Source organism: Rhinatrema bivittatum, chromosome 2 (genome assembly GCF_901001135.1).
Source record: "Rhinatrema bivittatum chromosome 2, aRhiBiv1.1, whole genome shotgun sequence".
NCBI lineage: Eukaryota > Metazoa > Chordata > Amphibia > Gymnophiona > Rhinatrematidae > Rhinatrema > Rhinatrema bivittatum.
The window spans coordinates 39,198,797-39,219,325 of record NC_042616.1 but is presented as its reverse complement, the minus strand read 5'-3'; the positions used below and the strand labels follow the sequence as shown (position 1 = coordinate 39,219,325).

Below are 20,529 nucleotides of genomic sequence, written 5' to 3'. Positions count from 1 at the left end.
TTTTGGAGTATTCATGCAGCTGACCATGGAGAGGGCGATGCACAGCCTTGGCATCAGAGCACCGACAACACCGGCACCATCGCTCCTCAAGCTGCTGTTTGAATCCCTGCATGTGCTTATCAGCATTTTACCGTCCCTGTTCCCGGTGTCTGTTTTTGGGGCAGCATCAACAATCCTGTGGGTCACCAGCATTGCCAATAGCAGATCCAGTTGTCGTCTTTGGTTCCTCAGAGGAGGATGCCCCCCGATACCGGAGGTGGCACAGAGGCCCAGACCAAAATGGCCAGTCGAACTAGTGCCTTCATGGCTGGCCTGGAGTCGAGCACCTAAGTAAGACCCTGTCATCGGTCTACAGCGTACACGAGGGCATCTCTGTCACCTCCATGGCTTCTGACGATGCTTGATGGTCTCCCCTCAGAACCATTTCCAAAAGATGATTGGCGGATCTTTCCTTTGCAGGCTTTATTCAGGTGATAGTGGAGGCCAACCCATTTCAGTTGATGGCTGAAGAGAATACCAGCTATAAAATGCTAGATATCCTCTAGTGTGTGGAGCCTCCCAAGGAGATTGTGGCACTCCCAGTGAATGGGAACCTTGTGGAGTTACTGATGAGGATGTGGAAACACCCCTTCACAGTGCCTCCCATTAACAGGAAGGCAGACACAATTTATCTCGTCCAAAAAGCTCTTGGATTCGACAAGCGTCAGCTGCCCCACTAGTTGGTGGTCGTTGAATCCACTATCAAGAATGCCCAGCGCTATCTGACCCATTCTTCAGTGCCCCCGAAGAGTATCCATCAGTGTGATGGATGCTCTTGGGAGGAAGGTGTTCCAGGCACTATGCTTATTGCCCACATAGTGGCCTATCAGCTCTACATCCTGAAGCAGATGAAAGAGGTTGCCAAACAACTGCCTCAGCAGCAGCAATACTGGAGTATGGGAAACACAGGGTCCGTTCAACCTATGATGTTTTCAAAACAGCGAGAGTCTTTGCAGTGGGAATTGGCGCCCACGTGCCTGTGGATCTTATCTCAGACAGGAGGTGCAGGAGTTGACTCGCTGATGTGCCGTGTATGGGAGAGAATCTCTTCGGGGATAAGGTGAAGGACCCAGTGGCCCAAATCTGGGACCACCATGCAGCACTCCAGCAGCTCTCCACTGGCACTCGGGACTTGTCCTCCTCAGCTAGGAAGCCATCGAGGTTTGGGCCCAGGAAGTCCTTTTTCCACCTGAAGAGGTACTATTCTCAATGTAAAAAAAAAGTCTTCACATTGTCTCACGTGATGCTCTTTAATTCCAAAAGAGAATCGATATATTTACGTGCTCCCAACATGGCCGTGTTTCAGACATTGTCCTTCATCAGGGGTTGTTTGTAAAGATCACCAAGAAGCTTGACCGCATGTGCACTCCTTCATGGTTATTTTGGAATGATGGATTTGTTCCCCGCAATTTGATTCGCTGATACTGCTTGAAGACGTTAGGTATAAAAGGTTGTTTGTTTCCCCCTTGCAAACAACACTGACCGAAACCTGGAATGTCAGTTGTTGCTCGCCCATGAAGGAGTGCACATGCGGTCAAGCTTCTTGGTGATCTCTACAAAGAACCCCTGATGAAGGACATTGTCTGAAACAAGGCCACATTGGGAGCATGTAAATATATCAATTCTCTTTTGGAATTAAAGAGCATCAGGTGGGACAATGTGAAGACATTTTTTTTTTTTACATTGAGCAAAAATCGCAATTAAGAACTTGTGAAACACTTCAGCTATGGTTTGATGGAGAGTTCTGGGGAAATAATATTGTAAGAGTTGAAAAGGCTTTTGCCCTTTAAAAAAATTTCTTTTTTTAATAAAACGATATAGGATAATTTTCATTATTTTTCAATAAAATTAGTTGGAAGGCGGTTGGTCGGTTAATGATTAGAAAAATATAAGGTATGGAATATTACCAATTGATTAATATATGGAATATGAAAACACAACCCTTTCCATAAAAAATTTTTTCTTATTAATAATTTTTTCAAACAAAATACATTTTTTCAAAAGTATTTTTGTTGAATACATCATGTAGAGTTAATTATAGTTTTATTTTGATTGAAGCAAGTTTGATTTGGACACATGACAATTATTGATTGACCAAGGTGACCATTATTAATTGTCAAGCTGGCAGAATGTCATCTTGTTTGGGCATTGTGTGTTGTATTGGTTTTTCAGTTGGTCTGTCTATAACAGCCTGTGTGTGGGTGCCGGTATCTGCAGGTGTGGTGGGAGGTTGGGGGGGTGTCTGCATGTGTTTGAGTGCCTGTGTACGTCTGTGAATTTGTGTGTGCCCATGCCTGCCTGCCTGCCCCTAGGTGGGGGAGTGTGAGAGACAGGGCTTTGCAGGCAGAGCATATTAGTGAACAGTACCCAGAATTGCTCATGTTTTCTGGTCAGAAGCTCCTGTGTGTTTGTCTGCATGTTTGTGTCTGTTCCTGCGTGTATGTGCCTCTCTCCTTTTGTGTTTGTGTAAGACAGGGCTTTGCAAATAGAGCACATTGGTTTTGGACAGTGCAACTTCTACCGTTCCAGGTTCCATCGGGTGGTCACAGCCAGACCCGACAGCGTGACGAACTGACCAAGACCCCATTGACACAAGCCTTTCATATATGTATAGATTACTTCTAGCCTGCTTATCACAGTAAATAACCATTGTTGGGGGGTATCATTACTCCTCCAACATTTCTCTGCTCCTTTGCAACATGGGGAATATTTTCACACGGTCTACATTGGGACGATGTCTGCAGGTGCTTTTTATATGTAAGATGTGAAAATGCAATCTATCCTCATACTTCTGCTCCCCAAAACTTACCCTATCTCTGGGAACAGCTCAGCTAAAAGTACTTAAAAGTACACATGGTGTAACAGTTTTAGCCACACTGAGGAAGGTCAGTTTAAAATTGGCCAATTTTACCTTTCTAAATTGATATCTATCTGCATAAATAGCTTTGAAAATTGTCCTCCACAATCTCCAGAGACAGGTACAGGATACACAGGTATTTTTCTTTCTCATGCAACATTACATGACAGTGTTGCTGGGTGATGTTATGGCAAAATGCTTGCAAACATTTCCTAGCGTGTAGCAGATGGACTCAGGACCAATGGGTATAGTGTGCTCCTGATAGCAGTTGGAGACGGATCAGATTTCAATCTGACATCAGCCTTAGTACATATACCCCTGCAGGAAGCTCTGCTCTTCAGTATTTTCTGTCTCCATAGCAGTTCGGGACTCTAAACACGCTTGCACAGCGTTAGAGTATTCTTTTTTTTTTTTTTTTTTGTCAAAATCATTTTTATTAATGAGCAACGCAGGTACAACCAAAACTGTATCTTGGGGAAAGGGAAAGTTCAATGTAGGCCAAAGATAGATGCAGCTTTGCAATACAAGATTGTTCCCCTTAATTATCTGAACCAACGTGAACAGCATCTTGCATACACTCTGAGGTCCACCGGACCATAGTGACCAAACCAAACTCAAGCAATACCCCACTATCCATTCATACCACATACAACCACAGACATTCTCCACACTGCACACAGCCCCTCTATTGTAATCTTCAACAGATAGAAAGGTAAATAGTGAACGTATTGCAAACCAAATGCCATTGTGTATAGCAGTCCAGAAGGTGTAGGAGATAAAGTCAATTCTAGGAAGGGTGATATCCAGTAGCAAGTAAAGTAGATTGAATTTCCTTCGGGAGTAGAGTATAACAAGTGGCCTAGCAAGACTTGTAAATTGAATCATGTTCTCTCATGCCGTTCAATGCAACTAACCGTTCCATTTGCATTGAGGATGCAAGCCGACCATACCAGGCCCGCAGGTTGGGTGGTTTGCCCGGCGTTATCCAGTCAGCCAAAATCGTGCGACATGCCAGTAGTACTGCAGTATGACCGAACTTATCCAGAGATAATTTATAAGAGGGGAGAACACCCCGTAAACCAGAAAGAAGTAATTTGCCCGTCCAGCCAATAGAGGAGCCTGAGCACTGAGCAACCACTTCAAGCACTTTAGTCCAAAATGGTTGCAGAACAGGGCAGATGAACAACCGGTGTGCCAAGGTACCCGTCTCTTGGTGGCATTTAATACACTTAGGTGAGGGCAGTTCCCCCATACGACAGCGGCGAACCTCGTCGCAGAAAATGTGGTGTAGGATCTTAAATTGTAGTTCTTGAAGAGAGAAGTCTGGTAAGCTTTTAGGCATAAGCTTAAAACAGGAAAGTAAATAATTGATGGGGATATCCATCGCCCACGCCTCAGTCCAATACCATGCCAGAGAATCCATATGAGGTAGAGAGCGATATGTTCTGCCGAACTCGCACCAGCCTTTGATGGTATTACTTTTTAAGGCCCCATCAAAAGAGCGTTGAGTAAAAGCGGACTCTCGGCGATAGGACTCCTCAGTCCAGCAGAAGAATTGGAGATAATGGCGGGCCTGCAAGTACGAATAGAAATGTTTAGACGGTAAACCATAGTCTCTGGCCAAAGATGCAAAGTCTCTCACTACCGGCGAGTCATTGGCATAGAAGTGGAAGATGAATGCCAAACCTTTTTGTAGCCAAGTATCAAAAAGGAACTAGCTGACTCGACCTGGGGGGAAATCTGGGTTACCCAACAAGGGCATGAAGAGAGAGGTAAGGCCATCCACACCTCCTCACGCCCTCATTGTTGTGTCCGTCGGTGCCCGATGCCCTCTCTTCGCTCTCCTTACTTCTCTGGCGCCTCCCTCTCCGTCCGCGGGAAGACTGGCTGCCACGGCGTCCATTTGCTGAGGACCCTCTGGCATTCCCGGACCGGCTCGACGCTGTAATCGCCATGTTTCCTGGAGGCCTAGGGGCGCGGCGCGGCCCCGATTAAAGTACCGGCATTGGCGCGAACCTCGGGGTGTCCCCCGAAGATGACGTCACCCGCGACAGATATTTAAGGTCTCAGTATTTGCTAACAGATTGAGTTAGCAGGAGTTTTGCTACCTAAGCAACTTCTGCCTCCTTGGACTTACCAGAGGTACCCGCTCCTCGGGAGCCTCGCTCTCTCTGTTTTTTTCAGGTGACAGTCTGGAACTGGTACTCACTCCTCGAGGACCCTGATCCCAGACTCGCTTCGTATACTCTTCTGCCTGGAAGTCTTCACTACCAACTATATCAGCTACACCAGTGAGTTACCATCCTTCTCTCTGAGCTTTCCCTAGAACCAGGTACTCGCTCCTCGAGGCCCTATACTTTCCAGCTCCTGGGCTTCATTGGGACATTGTGTGAGTGTTACCATCTGCATACCCTGCCTACTCACTATATCTCAGTCTCTCTTCAGCTCAGCCTCCAGGGGTCGCTGTTCCAGTATCTGAGGGTCTACAGCCCAGCCAGGTACTTCCAGCTCACTACTGCCATCTCTGGTGGTTCAGTATACTGTGTAATAAAAAAAACTAGTGTGTGTTTGTCTCCTAACGCTGAGCCTGACCGGTGGTCCCTCTCTGGATCATCCCCCGGGGGCGTGGTCATCTGCCACTGGTCCAAGGATCCACCCTCAACTCTCATATATAACAAAGGATTGCTACTCCAGCAACTCAGTCCTGAACAGATTGCTGACTACTATCTGATTGCTCCTCCCATCAGGCATCAGATCAGTAACACTCATCCAACGCCAAGCCTGTCGACATGGCTGCACCAAACTACGAGGGATAGCCAAGGCTCGATATGCCCTGGTACTGGCCTGCATTATATACAGGGGAGACCAGGGGGCGACCATGCTAATAACCAGCCCATCCTCACAATATGCATATTCATCAAGGAGCCACTCCCCCACATAGCGAAGCTGGAAGGCTGCATTATATAACTGGACACAGTCCAAGGCCCCCTTCCCCTCGCTGATGCACCATCACTTGATAACGTAATCTCGCTTTTTTCCCTGCCCAAAGGAATTTTTGAAATGAATACTGCAACCATTGTATGTCTCTACCGGTGAGCCAGCAGGGCAACATGTGTAGCTTATAAAGTAGCTTGGGCATGAGCATCATCTTAAGGAGAGCACTTCTGCCGAAGGGGGAAAGGGGTAAGGAGCGCCATGCTTTAAGTTGGGCATCCAGCTCCACCAGTGTATTTTTTATATTCAAGTCGTAAAGATCTAGAGGATCACGTGGGATCCAGACCCCCAGGTATTTTATTTTATTCGGAGCCCACGTAAACGGGAACCCTCCCGGCCAATGTTGTTGTACTCCAGGGTCTAGAGCTAGTGCCTCCAACTTAGAAAAGTTGATGGTCAGGCCCGCTATGGTGTGAAATAAATTAAAATAGTGGATAATGACGGGGATAGAGAATAGCCACTGCCACTGCCATTAGCAATGGTTACATGGAATAGACTTAGTTTTTGGGTACTTGCCAGGTTCTTATGGCCTGGATTGGCCACTGTTGGAAACAGGATGCTGGGCTTGATGGACCCTTGGTCTGACCCAGTATGGCATTTTCTTATGTTCTTATGATGCTAGTCCGGGGTTGCCCCACAAAGAACAGGATGTCATCAGCGAACATTGCTAACTTCATCTGATGACGGCCGATGCGGAGGCCTTGGAACCCATCCTCCAATCGTAGCTTAATAGCCAGAGGTTCCAGCGCTAGCACAAATAAAAGGGGGGGATGACAGGGGGCATCCCTGACGGACCTCACATAGTATAGAGAAGGACTTCGACAGGGCACCATTAGTAAGTAACCTGGCACTGGGGCTAGCATACAGTGCTTGCAGCCAAGATAGAAAGGAGCCCGTTATACCATATGCTTGTAAAGCCCAAAACAGGGAATCCCAGGAGAGGGAATCAAAGGCCTTCTCTGCATCCAGGCTCAGGACCAGGGCCTCAGTCTTCGGGTGAAAGCTTAGAAGACCAATCAATCGCCTCACGTTTTTAACTCCCTGTCGCCCTTTTATAAAGCCTTTTTGATCTCTGTGAATTACTGAAGGCAATAGGGGATTCAATCTGGCCGCCAATACCGCTGCTAATATTTTTAAATCCCCATTGATTAGGGATATGGGCCTGTAAGATCCCACTTCCTGTGGCTTTTTCCCAGGTTTAGGGAATAATACTACAGTAGATTGGTTTTCCATGGGATTAACAGAGGCCCCCTATCCTAGACTATTGTAATAGGTCCGTAGCACAGGTAAAATTGGGAATTTCAAAATCTTGTAAAATTCAGGTTTGAGTCCATCTGGGCCAGCTGCCTTTCCCGTTTTTAAGCCATGTATAATGGCATGAATTTCGGTATCTGTTATGGGCATATTTAACAAGAGGAGCTGAGCCTCAGTGAGCTTAGGCCATGGGAAATTAGAGAAGAAAGCCTCTCTTGAAGGTGAATGGCTAGATTTCTCCCCATAAAGCCCACTGTAGTATTCAAGGAAGCAGTCTGCAATGGCTGTGGGAGTTATCTGACAGACCCCAGTTTTATCTTTGATACTAGTAATGAAGGATTTAGGGCCATGTGCTCTAACGAAACTGGCTAGCAATTTACTGGGCCAGTTACCATAGCGATACAGCTGATATTTGTAATATCTCATAGATTTGGAAGCTCGTTGGAATAGGCGTGCATGCAGAGTTTCCCGTATTTCTTCCACTTCACGCTTACTAGTCTCCGACATTGCTTTGATATGCCGGAGTTGGGCTTGTTTCAATTCTTCTGTTAACTTAAGGATTGTGGCGTTACGCTTCTTATTTTGGGTCGCAACATAGGCTATAATGTGCCCCCGCATAACTGCCTTTCCTGCCTCCCATACAACCTGGGGTATGATGTCAGGAGTAGAGTTAAAAAGCATATATTCCTCCCAGCGCTCTGTGAGAAAGCAGGTGAACTCTTTATCCAATAGCAGACCCGGGGGCTTGCGCCAAGAAAAGGGGGGTTTAGGAATTCGCCCAAGTGATACAGGGACGGATACCGGCGCCTGGTCCGATAGGGCAATTGTGCCTATGATGGCGGTTGTCGCCCTGGAGAGCAGGAGCTCTGAGATCAAAAAATAATCTAATCGGGAATAAGACCCATGAGGGTGAGAAAAAAAAGTGTAATCCTGTTCCCCAGGGTGTAGAGCTCTCCATAAATCCAGCAGCTGCAGTTCCCGTCACAAAAAGTTAGGGCCCTTGTGTATATCATTGGGCTCTATGAATTTAGGAGGTATGCAGTCTTCCAGCCTATTAGCTACCATATTGAATTCCCCTCCTACCAGCAACGCACAGTCAGAAAGTTCCCCCAGAATTCCCAGGAGGTGTGTAAAAAGCTCGTGTTGATAAACATTAGGAGCATATACATTGCATAAGGCCACGCTTTGCTGGTTACATAATCCCTGGACAATGACGTAGCAACCGTTGGGGTCGTGCCATACTCTTTCTGATTGAACAGGCAATTGTTTATGAACTAGTATAGCCACCCCTCGCTTTTGTGATGAGTATGAGGAGAAAAAGCACTATCCCACCCATTCCCTCTGTAATTTGGCATGTTCACACGCCAACAGGTGGGTCTCCTGAAGAAACACTACCTGTGACCCCCATGCACTTAAAGGCCATGAGCAATTTCTTCCGTTTGATAGGGGAATGTATGCCATCTACATTAAGAGATGTAAATTTTACCGTAGCCACATCAAGGATTATCTAAGGATCCTCCACAAAAAATACTTCAGAATGGGTGCGATTAGCACAAATCCCTGGGCTCCCCAGCCTGAGCCTCCGGGATCGTATGGTGACAACAGCAAGAGACGTTCGTCATTGTCCATGAAAAACTGCCTCATATCCATCTTAAGAGGGGTGTCTCCCAAGGTTCCCAGTAACCCCAACCCCATCCCCCAACAAACACATCCACACAACCCAGGCACACCATTCACACCAGGCACTCCCCAGCCATATCCAGAGGCATATACACAGAACCCACACCTCAGTCACACGCCCCAAGAGGCTCCGAGCTACTCCCCCCCCCCCCCCCCCCCCCCCCCGCTCCACTCCTTGTAATGGTGGAGAGAAGCCCCCCTCCCCCCAACAGTAACAGAACCTTATAAAACAGTCGGTCAAAAACGACATAACCTTAAAGTCTTTGTAGAGCTATGAGGTCCCCTATCTCTAGGGACCCCGACACCCCGGTCCCATTCCAAGTCCTCGAGTATCAGACATAGGCCATGCCATAACATTTCTTGATGACATAAACTGGAAATAAGTTCCCACGGTCAGCAAGCACAGAAGTACATCTTGGACAACAGGAGCTCGAGTCTGCAGCTAGTTTCTATCGTTAAGACAGCGGATGAAACACCCTATCAAAACACTGACCATCATTTGCCCCCGGTGTGGGGCAAGGTGGCTATAAACCTTTCCACGTCGTCTCTAGAGTTGAAAAAGAGAACTTTATTATCATGGAAGAAATGCAACTTGGCCGGATAGAGCAGTCCAAATTTGATGCCCTTCTTGTGTAATTTCGTACATGCCGGAGACATATTCTTCTGTTGCGCTGTCATAGCCGCTGAAAAATCATTGAAGAGAAGAATCTTGTGGCCCTGGTATTCCATGGATGCCCATTGCTTGGAAGCCCTCATGACTTGTGTTTTGTGGGTCCAATTCAGAATTCTCGCCAGTACCGGTGTGGGCCTTGCAGTCCCTTCACGCAGCACTCCAACTCGGTGAACTCGTTCACAGACCATCAGGGCCACAGGGAACTCCAAGCCCAACTGCCCTGGCAGCCAAATCTCCATGAACTCAGGCAACTCACTGTCTTTGACTGACTCAGGGACCCCAATGATATGGATGTTATTCCTTCGATTTCTGTCTTCTAAATCTTCAATTTTTGCTAGCAAGTCTCGTTAGGTAGCTTGCAGTGCTTCCACATGGCGCTCCGACTCGCCTAGCCGATCTCCATGGTCTGACAGGATGTGCTCTGCCTTGTCCAGTCGTTTGGTTTGACCTTCCAAGGCCGATTTGATGTCGTCCATAGAGGCCTGTATCTTAGTAAGGCGAAAATCTATTGCCGCTGTAACACTTTGAAAGATTTGAAGCAAAGTGTCTGCAGACGGCGAGTCCAAAACCTTGGTGCCTGAAGGGGTCTCTGCCATCTTGGCAGCAGGGGGACGAGAGTGGCAGACTACACTCTTCCGTGCACTCCTCTGTTGCATCGCCCCCCCCCCCGAACAATAAGGGGGCCCCCAGGACAACAAGGCAAACACAAGATGCCTAGTGCACACCGATGAGAAATCTGGGATGAAAAGTCCAAGCAAGCTAGCTGAGTTTAAAGGTAAACGTTTGGAGCGGAGTCAGCTGCTGCCCTCAGTGTTAGCAGCCCTTCGGAGCAGGGTCTCAGACCTAGGCTGGGCAGGGAGCTTCCATGGAACACTTAGAGGACACAGTCCATCTCTCCTCCACACCAGTAGAAAGGAGGAGGGCAGAAGTGACAAGAGCTCCCAAGTTTTTTAGCAGTGCTTTTACTCACAGGGATCCGACCCCCTATCTCCAACAAACTCAGTTACAGTACCTTGTGAGGGCGGGTACCATCATGGCCAGGCAGTTGCCCTCTCTGGTATTTTCCTGCCAATGCCCTGTCAGACTCACTGCCAAGTCCCAAGACTAGTAGTGAAGTGTTCGGGGGTCTCCAGAGTAAAAACGCCGTAGGATCACTCACTTACTGCCACGGGAAGAGAGGGCCTTTCAGCGTGTCGACCGCCATCTTGGACGCGCCTCGGCAGCCTCAACCTCGGGCCGAAATCCACCTCCATCAGTTGCCGGTTGACTCAGAATTAACAGCCTCGGGGTCTCATCGTTCTCCAAAGTCCCCCCGAGGCAAGAGCTGCTCGAATCGCCGTTTTATTGTGGAGTGATCGGGGGGAGGCTAGCAGGGGACCACGGAGCTCAAGTTTCCTCTGTCGTCCCTGGTGACATCATCACCGGAAGTCGCGTTAGAGTATTCTAACCAAAGAAATCCAAAACAAAGAAGAAAACTTACCTCTACAGATGAGCCCACTCTCCTGCGGTGATACCTACGGGTCCCTCCCCCAGTTGAGAATTCCTGAGGTGATTTCCGCGATCCCTCAGAGGTAGGCCTCGGTCCTGCAGCTGGCTCCCGGCATGGACTTAGCCCCCGGCAACGGGTGCAACTTTGAGCACGGCAGTGAAAGTACTTTTCCCTCTCCCCCCGCAGCCAGAGACCGCCCGGGACAAGACCGGAACATGCTGAGACCAGGTAAGGTAGAAAACTTCCTAAAAGTCTCCGGTCTCTGAGGCTCGAATAGCCGCACAGATCGCCAGCCGGCGTCAGTGCTACTGGGTTGATCAGCCGTATCTGGACTAGACCCCGGTCCGACACGAGGGTCCTCCCACGTGTAGACCTTCCAAGGTGGTAGCCATATTGCTTGCGTGGTTACCGTCGCCATTTTCTCTTGATCGCCGCCCTGTCTGCCGATTCGATCCGTGCGCACAGAGGCGAGCCGTGCGCACAGCGGCGTGCACATAAGTGCTGTGCGAACAGCGGCGCGCACAAGGGTGCCAGGCGCACAGCCACACGCTTCACTGGGCCGGGCACAGAAGTAAACCCCATGCCCCCAGCGGTGCGTGCATCCATCCTACACGCACAACTTCGGCGCACCCGGAGCGCATAACTAAGCCTCCCGGCGTACACTTGAATGCACAAACCAAAGTTTTCTGCAATCTTACACGCACAAACTATGGCACCATCGGACAAGAATCTCAAGGCTCAGGTCCTCTGCCCAGCATGCCACATCAGAGCTGCGCAGCACGAAGAGGCCACGGCCCTGTGTCTACAGTGTGAGGAGGCTCTGGGTGAACCAGGCCAGGGTCCCTTCCAGATGGCACTGAGATCCGGATCCACTGACAGTACACCGGATCTTGCTACCCCCGGTGGAAGCCTCCCTCAAACAGGGCTCCCCGGGGACGCGGCGCCTCTAAATTTAGACTCAGCATCCTTCTCCTGGGTAGAATTCTTCAAATCCTACATACCTTTGTTCACATGCAGCCGGCGCCCCCGATGCCACAGCCTGCCCCAGAGGACCCGAACATCCCGGGACCCTCTAAACCCAGAGAAGTGCCCCTCCCGCCTCAAAGCCCCAACATTGGGGACACGGAGGAAGGGGAAATCCCTCCAGGGACAGAACCTTACCGAACCATGAGGCGTTTCTTCACTAAAGACGAACTTTCAGACCTCGTGGCTCACAGCCTGAAAGAGCTCACTATCCCAGGCATGAGTGCACAGGGGAACTGAAGATGAATCTCCTCCTCGAGTGACTCCGTCAGGCCTCCCACCATTTCCCTTTGCTGCAGGCCATTCAACAGCTGATTGACCTGGAATGGGAGGCTCCGGAGGCCACGTTCAAGGGGGGACAGACCCTGGCAGTCCTATACCCCCTGGACCCCGCCGCCAAAGACCTCCTGGCATTCCCCAAAGTGGATGCCATGGTCTGAGTGGTCTCAAAGTGCACTACCATCCCAGTCAAGGGAGGACCGGCACTCAAGGATGCCCAGGACAGACGTCTCGAATCCATCCTTAAACAGTCATTCAACGTTTCAGCTATGTCACTACAGATTGCGGCCTGCTGTGCCGTGGTGACACGCGCCTGCTTATCAAAGACCAGGAACGCCACCACACCCGTCGAAGCACTAGAACCAGCAATATCATTCCTCATGGATGCGACCTCCGACCTGGTGCGCACCGCAGCCAGAGGCGCCTTGTCCATTGTGGCAGCCAGAAGACAACTCTGGCTCAGAAGCTGGTCAGCCGGCATGACGTCACTCACGAGAATGCCCTTTAAGGGAAACCTCCTGTTCAGAAGTGAACTGGAGAAGTTAGCCAACAAATGGGGTGAATCCCCAGTACCGTGGCTACTGGAGGACAAGAACAAGAGAAGCCAGCGCCCCTCCCCCCGAACATCTAAGGGCAGGGGATCACAGCGCTTCAAACCGTACAGAAGTACATATCAAGCATCTCGCCCCGCAGGCAGGGACCAGTCCTTTCAGAACAAACACAATAAAAGGTGAGCCGGTGCTGGTCCAGGCCCCAGCCGCACCCCGCACCCCCTATTCTACCAAAGATGGGTCGAAATAACTTCAGACAAGTGGGTCCTAACCATCATTTGAGAGGGATATTATCTGGACTTCCACAACATCCCTCTGGACAAGTTTGTGAAATCTCCCTGCCACGACCCTTTCAAGAGGACGGCAGTGGAATCTACACTGACCAAATTGCTCGACTTAAAGGCCATAACGCCGGTGCCCACGCAACAAAAAAATATGGGGCACTATTCCATCTAGTTTATCGTTCCTAAGAAAGAGGGTACGTTACGGCTCATCCTGTACCTCAAGTCCGTCAACCGCCACCTGAGGGTACCTCACTTCCGCATGGAAACCCTACTCTCGGTCATAAGGGCGATACAGCCGGGAGAATTTCTCACATCCCATGGATCTGTCAGAAGCCTACCTACACATCCTGGTCCATCATGAGCATCAGCGTTTTTTATGCTTCGCGATCCTGGACCACCACTATCAGTTCCGGGCACTACCATTCGGGCTAGCCACAGCACCACGAACATTCACCAAAATCATGGTTGTAGTGGCGGTGACACTGAGGAAAGAAGGAATCCTCATACATCCATATCTGGACAATTGGCTGATCAGGGCAAAATCCCCAGAGGAAAGTCATCAGGCGACCACCAGAGTCAAATCTCTACTGGAGAACCTCGGTTGGATGGTCAATACAAACAAGAGCTGTCTGCAGCCCTCCCAATCTCTGGAATACCTGGGAGTCTGGTTCGACACCAGACAAGACAAGGTTATTCTGACTCCTACAAGGAGAACAAAACTGAGGAACCAATTGCGAAACCTGTTAAGCAGTCTTCGCACCAATGTGTGGGACTACCTCCAAGTCCTCTGTCTCATGACATCCACACTGGAAGTGGTCCTATGGGCAAGAGCTCACATGCAACCCCTACAGCATTCCCTACTGTCACGATGGAATCAGATATCCCAGAATTACTCCGTTCACCTCCAGCTCCCGGAGGAAGTTCGAACCCAGCTACAATGGTGGCTACAAGAAGACCATCTGAGAAAGGGAGCAAGGCTATCCCCGCCGACCTGGATCCTTCTCACCAAGGATGCGAGCCTATGAGGGTGGGGAGCCCACTGCCAGGAACTGATCACCCAGGGACAATGGGACAAGGAAGATTTGGGATGGAACATCAACTGACTGGAAGCACGGGCAATCTGGCTAGCCTGCCTACGGTTAGTCACAGACTCCGGGGTGAATCAGTCAGTCTTGTCGGATAACGTCACAACAGTGGCCTACATCAACCGCCAGGGAGGAACCAGAAGCCAACAGGTGTCCCTGGAAATAGACCTCCTAATGGCGTGGGCAGAATCAAACCTACAAGAGATCTCAGCCACCCACATCACGGGAAAAGAAATCACTGCGGATTACCTCAGCAGAGAAAGTCTAGACCCAGGAGAATGGAGGCTGTCGAACACAGCCTTCCAGTTGATAGTAAACCGCTGGGGAACACCAGCCATGGACCTCCTGGCAAGTCAGTCAAACGCCCAAGTTGCCAACATCTTCAGTCGCAGACGGGAACCACAATCCCAAGGGATCGATGCTGTCGTCCAGACCTGGCCACAGGAAATCCTGCTATATGCCTTCCCACCGTGGCCGCTACTGGGCGGAATCATCCGCAAGATAGAACACCACAGGGGACCAGTACTTCTAGTGGCCCCGGGCTGGCCAAGAAGACCGTGGTACGCAGACATGCGAAGACTGCTGACAGGGAGCCCTCTCCCTCTACCTCCTCACAGGGATCTGCTCCAACAAGGCCCGATCCTCCACAAAGACCCAACTCGATTCTCTCTTACGGTCTGGCCATTGAGAGGACATGCTTGAAGAAGAGCGGATACTCAGGGGCGGTGATTAACACTCTGTTCCGAGCACGCAAGTTTTCCACATCTCTAACCTACATACGAATATGGAGAATATTCGAAGCCTGGTGTGAAGACTGCGACATCCTCCCGTGGACAGTCAGAATTCCCACGATTCTGGAATTCCTGCAGAACGGCTTACAGAAGGGGTTGTCTCTCAACTCCATCAAGGTGCAGGTGGCCACGTTGGCCTGCTACAGAGCCAAGGTGGGGGGCGGCAGCCTAGCCTCTCACCCGGATGTCTCCCGCTTCCTGAAACGGGTCAAACAGATCCGACCACCCCTAAAGTGGCCGGTACCTTTATGGAATCTCAATCTAGTCCTAGACTTCCTAGCAGGAGCCTCCTTCAGGCCACCCGCGGTCTGTCCCTCCGACTATTAACATTGAAGACTGCATTCCTAGTGGCAGTCTGTTCGGCCCATCGCATCTCCAAGCTTCAAACATTGTCCTGTCGAGAACCCTTCCTCAGGTTCACACCGGGATCAATACAGCTACGCACGGTTCCCTCCTTCCTCCCAAAAGTGGTTTCTCACTTCCATCTAAACCAAACCATCTCGCTGTCATCGCCAGGCGAGCATAAGGACTCGGAAGAATCTCGCCACCTTCGCCATCTTAACGTCGGCAGACTCCTAGTCCGATACCTGGAAAGGTCGGAATCCGTACGGAAGACGGACCACCTATTCATCCTTCACAGTAGGAAGAAACAAGGGGAAGCAGCCTCTCGGGCAAACATAGCCTGCTGGATCAAAGAAGTTATCAAGGCGGCATACGTAGAGGCAGGCAAGCCTCCACCTCTACAAGTCAAGACCCATTCCACTAGAGCCCAGGCAGTGTCCTAGGTGGAAACCAAGATGCTGTCACCCGCCGAGGTCTGTCGGGCGGCGACATGGTCCTCCATCCACACCTTCTCCAGGTTCTACCGCCTGGATGTTCAGGCTCGGGAGGACACAGCATTCGCAAGGGCAGTACTAAGTGGGTCATGGGCAACCTCCCACCCGGCTCAAGAGTAGCTTTTGTACATCCCATTGGTCCTGAGTCCATCTGCTACACGCTAGGAAATGGAGAAATTACTTACCTGATAATTTCGTTTTCCTTAGTGTAGACAGATGGACTCAGTATCCCGCCCACGGCTGCCGACAAACACGTAAACCACGGGTAACAATACCCGAGAGCAAGACCAACACGGGTAAGCCAAGCTTCCCTCTAATTAAGACACCCATACCTACCGGGTGTCGGCGTTTCTCGGTTGAGGGCACTAGTGGTCTCCAGCTATATCCACATCAACAAGTTCAAGTTAATCAAGTTAACCAAGTTAATCAAGTTATTCAGTCACACATATATCCACAATTGCTTTTCGAAGAGAATACTGAAGAGCAGAGCTTCCTGCAGGGGTATATGTACTAGGGCTGACGTCAGATTGAAATCTGATCCGTCTCCAACTGCTATCAGGAGCACACTATACCCATTGGTCCTGAGTCCATCTGTCTACACTAAGGAAAATGAAATTGTCAGGTAAGTAATTTCTCCATTTTCTAACGCTCCCGCTTCAGGAGAATAGCAGAAATAGAACAAGAAAAAACAATTGCAAATGTATTACAGAACTCATTGATCTTTACTTATCCTACAATAATGCCTAATTTTATTTTATCTAGAAAAAAATGATCCCAGTGTATGTAATACAGGAAGCCTTCATGGGGAGCTCAGTAAGAATCCAGAAGAGAACAAGATGTTATCAGAAAGTGATGAAGAGGATATTTCTTTCTGTTCTGACTGGGGAAAAAAGTGCAGGAATCAATACATCAAAAAAAAAATGCTAAGAAATTTAATAGGATGCTCAGCTATCTGTGATCAAAGTACCGGAAATAACACACATACAGGAGAAAACCAGAAAAGCCAGCCAACGGAACAAAGATGTCTATGTGACATATGCAACATCTGTCTCAGAGATCCTGTATCATTGAAATCACAGCAACCATTTCCAATGGACGAGAGACCATATATAGGTACAGACTGTGGGAATATCTTAAGTCAGAAGGGAAAGCATGATCAACAGAAAACACATACAGGAGAGGACCCTTTAACATCTTCTGATTGTGGGAGAAGTTTCAATTGGAAGAGAATACTAGTGCAGCATCAGAAAATCACAAAAGGCCTTGCATACCATCAGGCAATCCATAAAGGACAGAAAACATTTAAGTGTTCTGAGTGTAGTAAGAGTTTCAGTCATAGGACAAGCCTTGTATACCACCAGATAATCCATACAGGAGAGAAATTATTTATGTGTTCTGAATGTGGGAAAAGATTCAGTCATAAGAAAAACCTTGCATACCATCAGAAAATCCACACAGGGAAGAAGCCATTTACATGTTCTGAATGTGGTAAGGGGTTCAGTCATAAGTCCTCCTTTGCACATCACCAGAAAATCCACACAGGAGAGAAACCATTTGCATGTTCTGAGTGTGGTAAGAGTTTCTGTCAGAAGGGAAATCTTGTATCCCATCAGAGAATTCACACTGGAGAGAAACCTTTTACCTGTTCTGAGTGTGGTCAGAGTTTTAATCACAAGAAAAACCTTACAAGTCATCAGAGAATACACACAGGAGAAAAACCGTTTACTTGTTCTGAATGTGGTAAGAGTTTCCGTTTTAAAGAAAAACTTACGCGTCACCAGAGAATCCACACAGGAGAGAAACCTTTTACTTGTTCTGAGTGTGGTAAGAGTTTCTGTTTTAAGGAAAGACTTGCTCGCCACCAGAGAATACACACCGAAGAGAAACCATTTACTTGTTTTGAGTGTGGTAAGAGTTTCCGTTTTAAGGAAAGACTTGCACGCCACCAGAGAATCCACACCGAAGAGAAACCATTTACTTGTTTTGAGTGTGGTAAGAGTTTCCGTTTTAAGGAAAGACTTGCACGCCACCAGAGAATCCATATAGGAGAGGTACCATTTACTTGTTCTGAATGTGGTAAGAGTTTCAGTCAGAAGAGAAGCCTTGCATGCCACCAGAGAATCCACACAGGTGGGAAACCATTTTCATGTTCTGAGTGTCAGAAGAGTTTCATTCAGAAGAGCAATCTGGTATATCACCAGAGAATCCATCCAGGAGAGATGGATTGTGTGCTGGCCTTGATTGTATGCCCAAGTTTTGGCTCAGATATTTGACCTCTGTATATCAAGATCTGGCTAACTGCAAAAACTAATTGATCAGAAGGCCAGAATTAACTCCTCAATGGCTAATAACAGGAAGAACCCTTCTCCTACTTGGCTACAATATATACAGATAGAATACATCATCACATTTATTCTATTTGAAATCTTAGCAATAGAACAGAAATGCAACAAAAGAGGAGCATATGGAACTAAAGACCAGCTGATGCTGAATAAAGCCATTATGACCAAAATCCCAGTACAGCAAGGATTGACTATTACAAAAAAAAAAAGCCTTTGACAGCATCCCACACTCTTGTGGCTTCCATCCTACTTTTTACACAGACAATATCCAAAATACTGCATTTGTGAACGCCTAATTCACTTTTGATTTAACCACTTTTAATCAATGTCTTGGGCAAATTGCTGGTTGGTTATGTGATCATGGTCAATAGTTTAATCCATCAAACTCAATGATTATGTGGTTTAATTTAAAGCCCTTTATAACTCCAGCTATTCCACTAAAACAGAATATATTAACTTTGGAGGTCCAATTGGATTCTGATCTCTAAATGAATAATGTAGATGCCTGCTATAGTTACAAAATGTTTTTCTGTCTGCATTATATTCTCCAATTACGCTCATTGCTAGAACTAGCAGATTTAAAATTATTAGTCCTTCTTTTGTTATATCAGGAATAGATTACTCTAATTTACTATTGTGGGGTTGAAACTGCTCCAGCTACTTCAGAATACTGCAGCAAGGATTATTTATGGTTTGCATAAATTTGATCACATTACTCCAGTGTTATATCATTTTCATTGGTTACCGGTTTCATCCCACATCAGATTTAAGATTTTCTGGTTGATTTTAAAAGCCCTATGCATGCCTAAGCCAGGAGATATGCACTTGACTCGACCTGGTGCGTGCCGCACAGATTTTAAAACCTGTGCAGGTACACACATATTTCCTGGTTTGTGCATAAAATGCTTTCTGAAAAGGGGGCAGGACGGACACTGATGGGCCGGGACTGGACCATGAAGTCGGCGCATAAGTAGTTATGCACACAAGCTTTTGCTGGGGTCTCCTACCGAGTAACTTCCCTTCTGATGTGGACAGCATGTAAGTCATTTAACAAAAAAAAACTAGGCTAGTCAGTGGGGTTTTAAGACTTGGGGCTAATAGGGTAAAAGGGAGGGAAATTAGCTAGGGGGTTTAAGTAGTCCTCTCCTTTACTGGGGGGTGAACTAAGAGCGAACTGGGAAAAAAGCCTATTGCATTGCCGCACATAACTACTAAAACTCCCCCCACTTACGTGCTCCAGTCGGCATTCGCGCGCACAAGCACACGTCGGTATAAAATCGTGCTCACATATAGGCGTGGATGGCCGATTTTATAACAAGCACGCATATATGCATGTATGTTGTAAAATTGGCACGTCCATTTGCGCACACCAGCGCAGGTCTTAAATTTTATCTCTTTATGTTTAACCTTTTGTGCTCTTGGATCTGGTGTGCCAGTATGCTTATCAAAATTGTTAATTCTTTATTCTCTCTATGTGTTCTTCGCTCCTCTCGGATGGGCTTACTTCGTGTTCTACCTCCTTCCATGATTTGATTAGACTCCTCAAGAGAGTCATCTTTGAGTTATCAGGCACCAAGTCGTGGAATGCTTTGTTTAACGATATTCGTGTGGAAACAAATGATTTAACATTTAAAAGGACTGTAAAAACTTGGTTCTTTAATCAAGTTTTTCATGGATTCATTTAATATAGGAACTTTGTATTGTTTTTATTATTTTACCTTCTTTTTCCTCTTGATTTCAGTAATATTGCCGATGTTGCAATTGTTCCATTTTACTTATTTTTATATAAATTTGTATAGTTTTTCAGAGCAAACTAACATAAAACAATTTGTTTATGATATTTTATGTATGTGGATTTTTTATTGTGTCTTACCACCTGGAATAACATATTTGAAAGATGGAATATAAAATTTTAATAAATGAAATGAGATTGGATAATAAATTTATTTATTTTATTTATTTAAAACATTTCTATGCCATCTTTAGCAATGTGTAATTGATCAAAACGGTTCACAGTTTAATAAAAATATAAAACGAAATAAAAATAAAATAAAATAACTAAACACAAGGCTTGCTTAGATTACAATTCAATCTTAGCATCAACATAAAATACTTCTCAAGGGAGAGAAGCGAGAAAGAAAAAACATAATAACTAAATCAATAAAATAAAATAAGGTTGAAGAAAAATACAATCAAATTTTAATATTGTGTTCTAATTTAAATTGGTAAAAATAAAATAAAAGCCTGGCTGATCTATTTTTACAAAAAGTCAGGAGCAGGAAGAAAAACGAAGAATCGATAACCTAGAGAAAGAATTGCTTGAAAGAAGTATGAGTACTCATATGTGTCTTT

At 47.2% G+C, this 20,529-nt stretch overlaps 1 protein-coding gene across 2 annotated transcripts in view; it reads left to right on the top strand.

The window, feature by feature from the left end:
- LOC115083878 (gastrula zinc finger protein XlCGF57.1-like) overlaps positions 1-18,418 on the top strand; it is a 56,778-nt gene extending 38,360 nt beyond the window's left edge. For both annotated transcript variants that reach the window (XM_029587932.1, XM_029587931.1), the window contains one exon: positions 16,598-18,418. In XM_029587932.1, coding sequence (XP_029443792.1) covers positions 16,598-18,108 — 1,511 coding nt within the window. In that variant the 3' untranslated portion in view covers positions 18,109-18,418. The remainder of the gene's footprint in view (positions 1-16,597) is intronic.
- Positions 18,419-20,529: the final 2,111 nt, after the last annotated feature.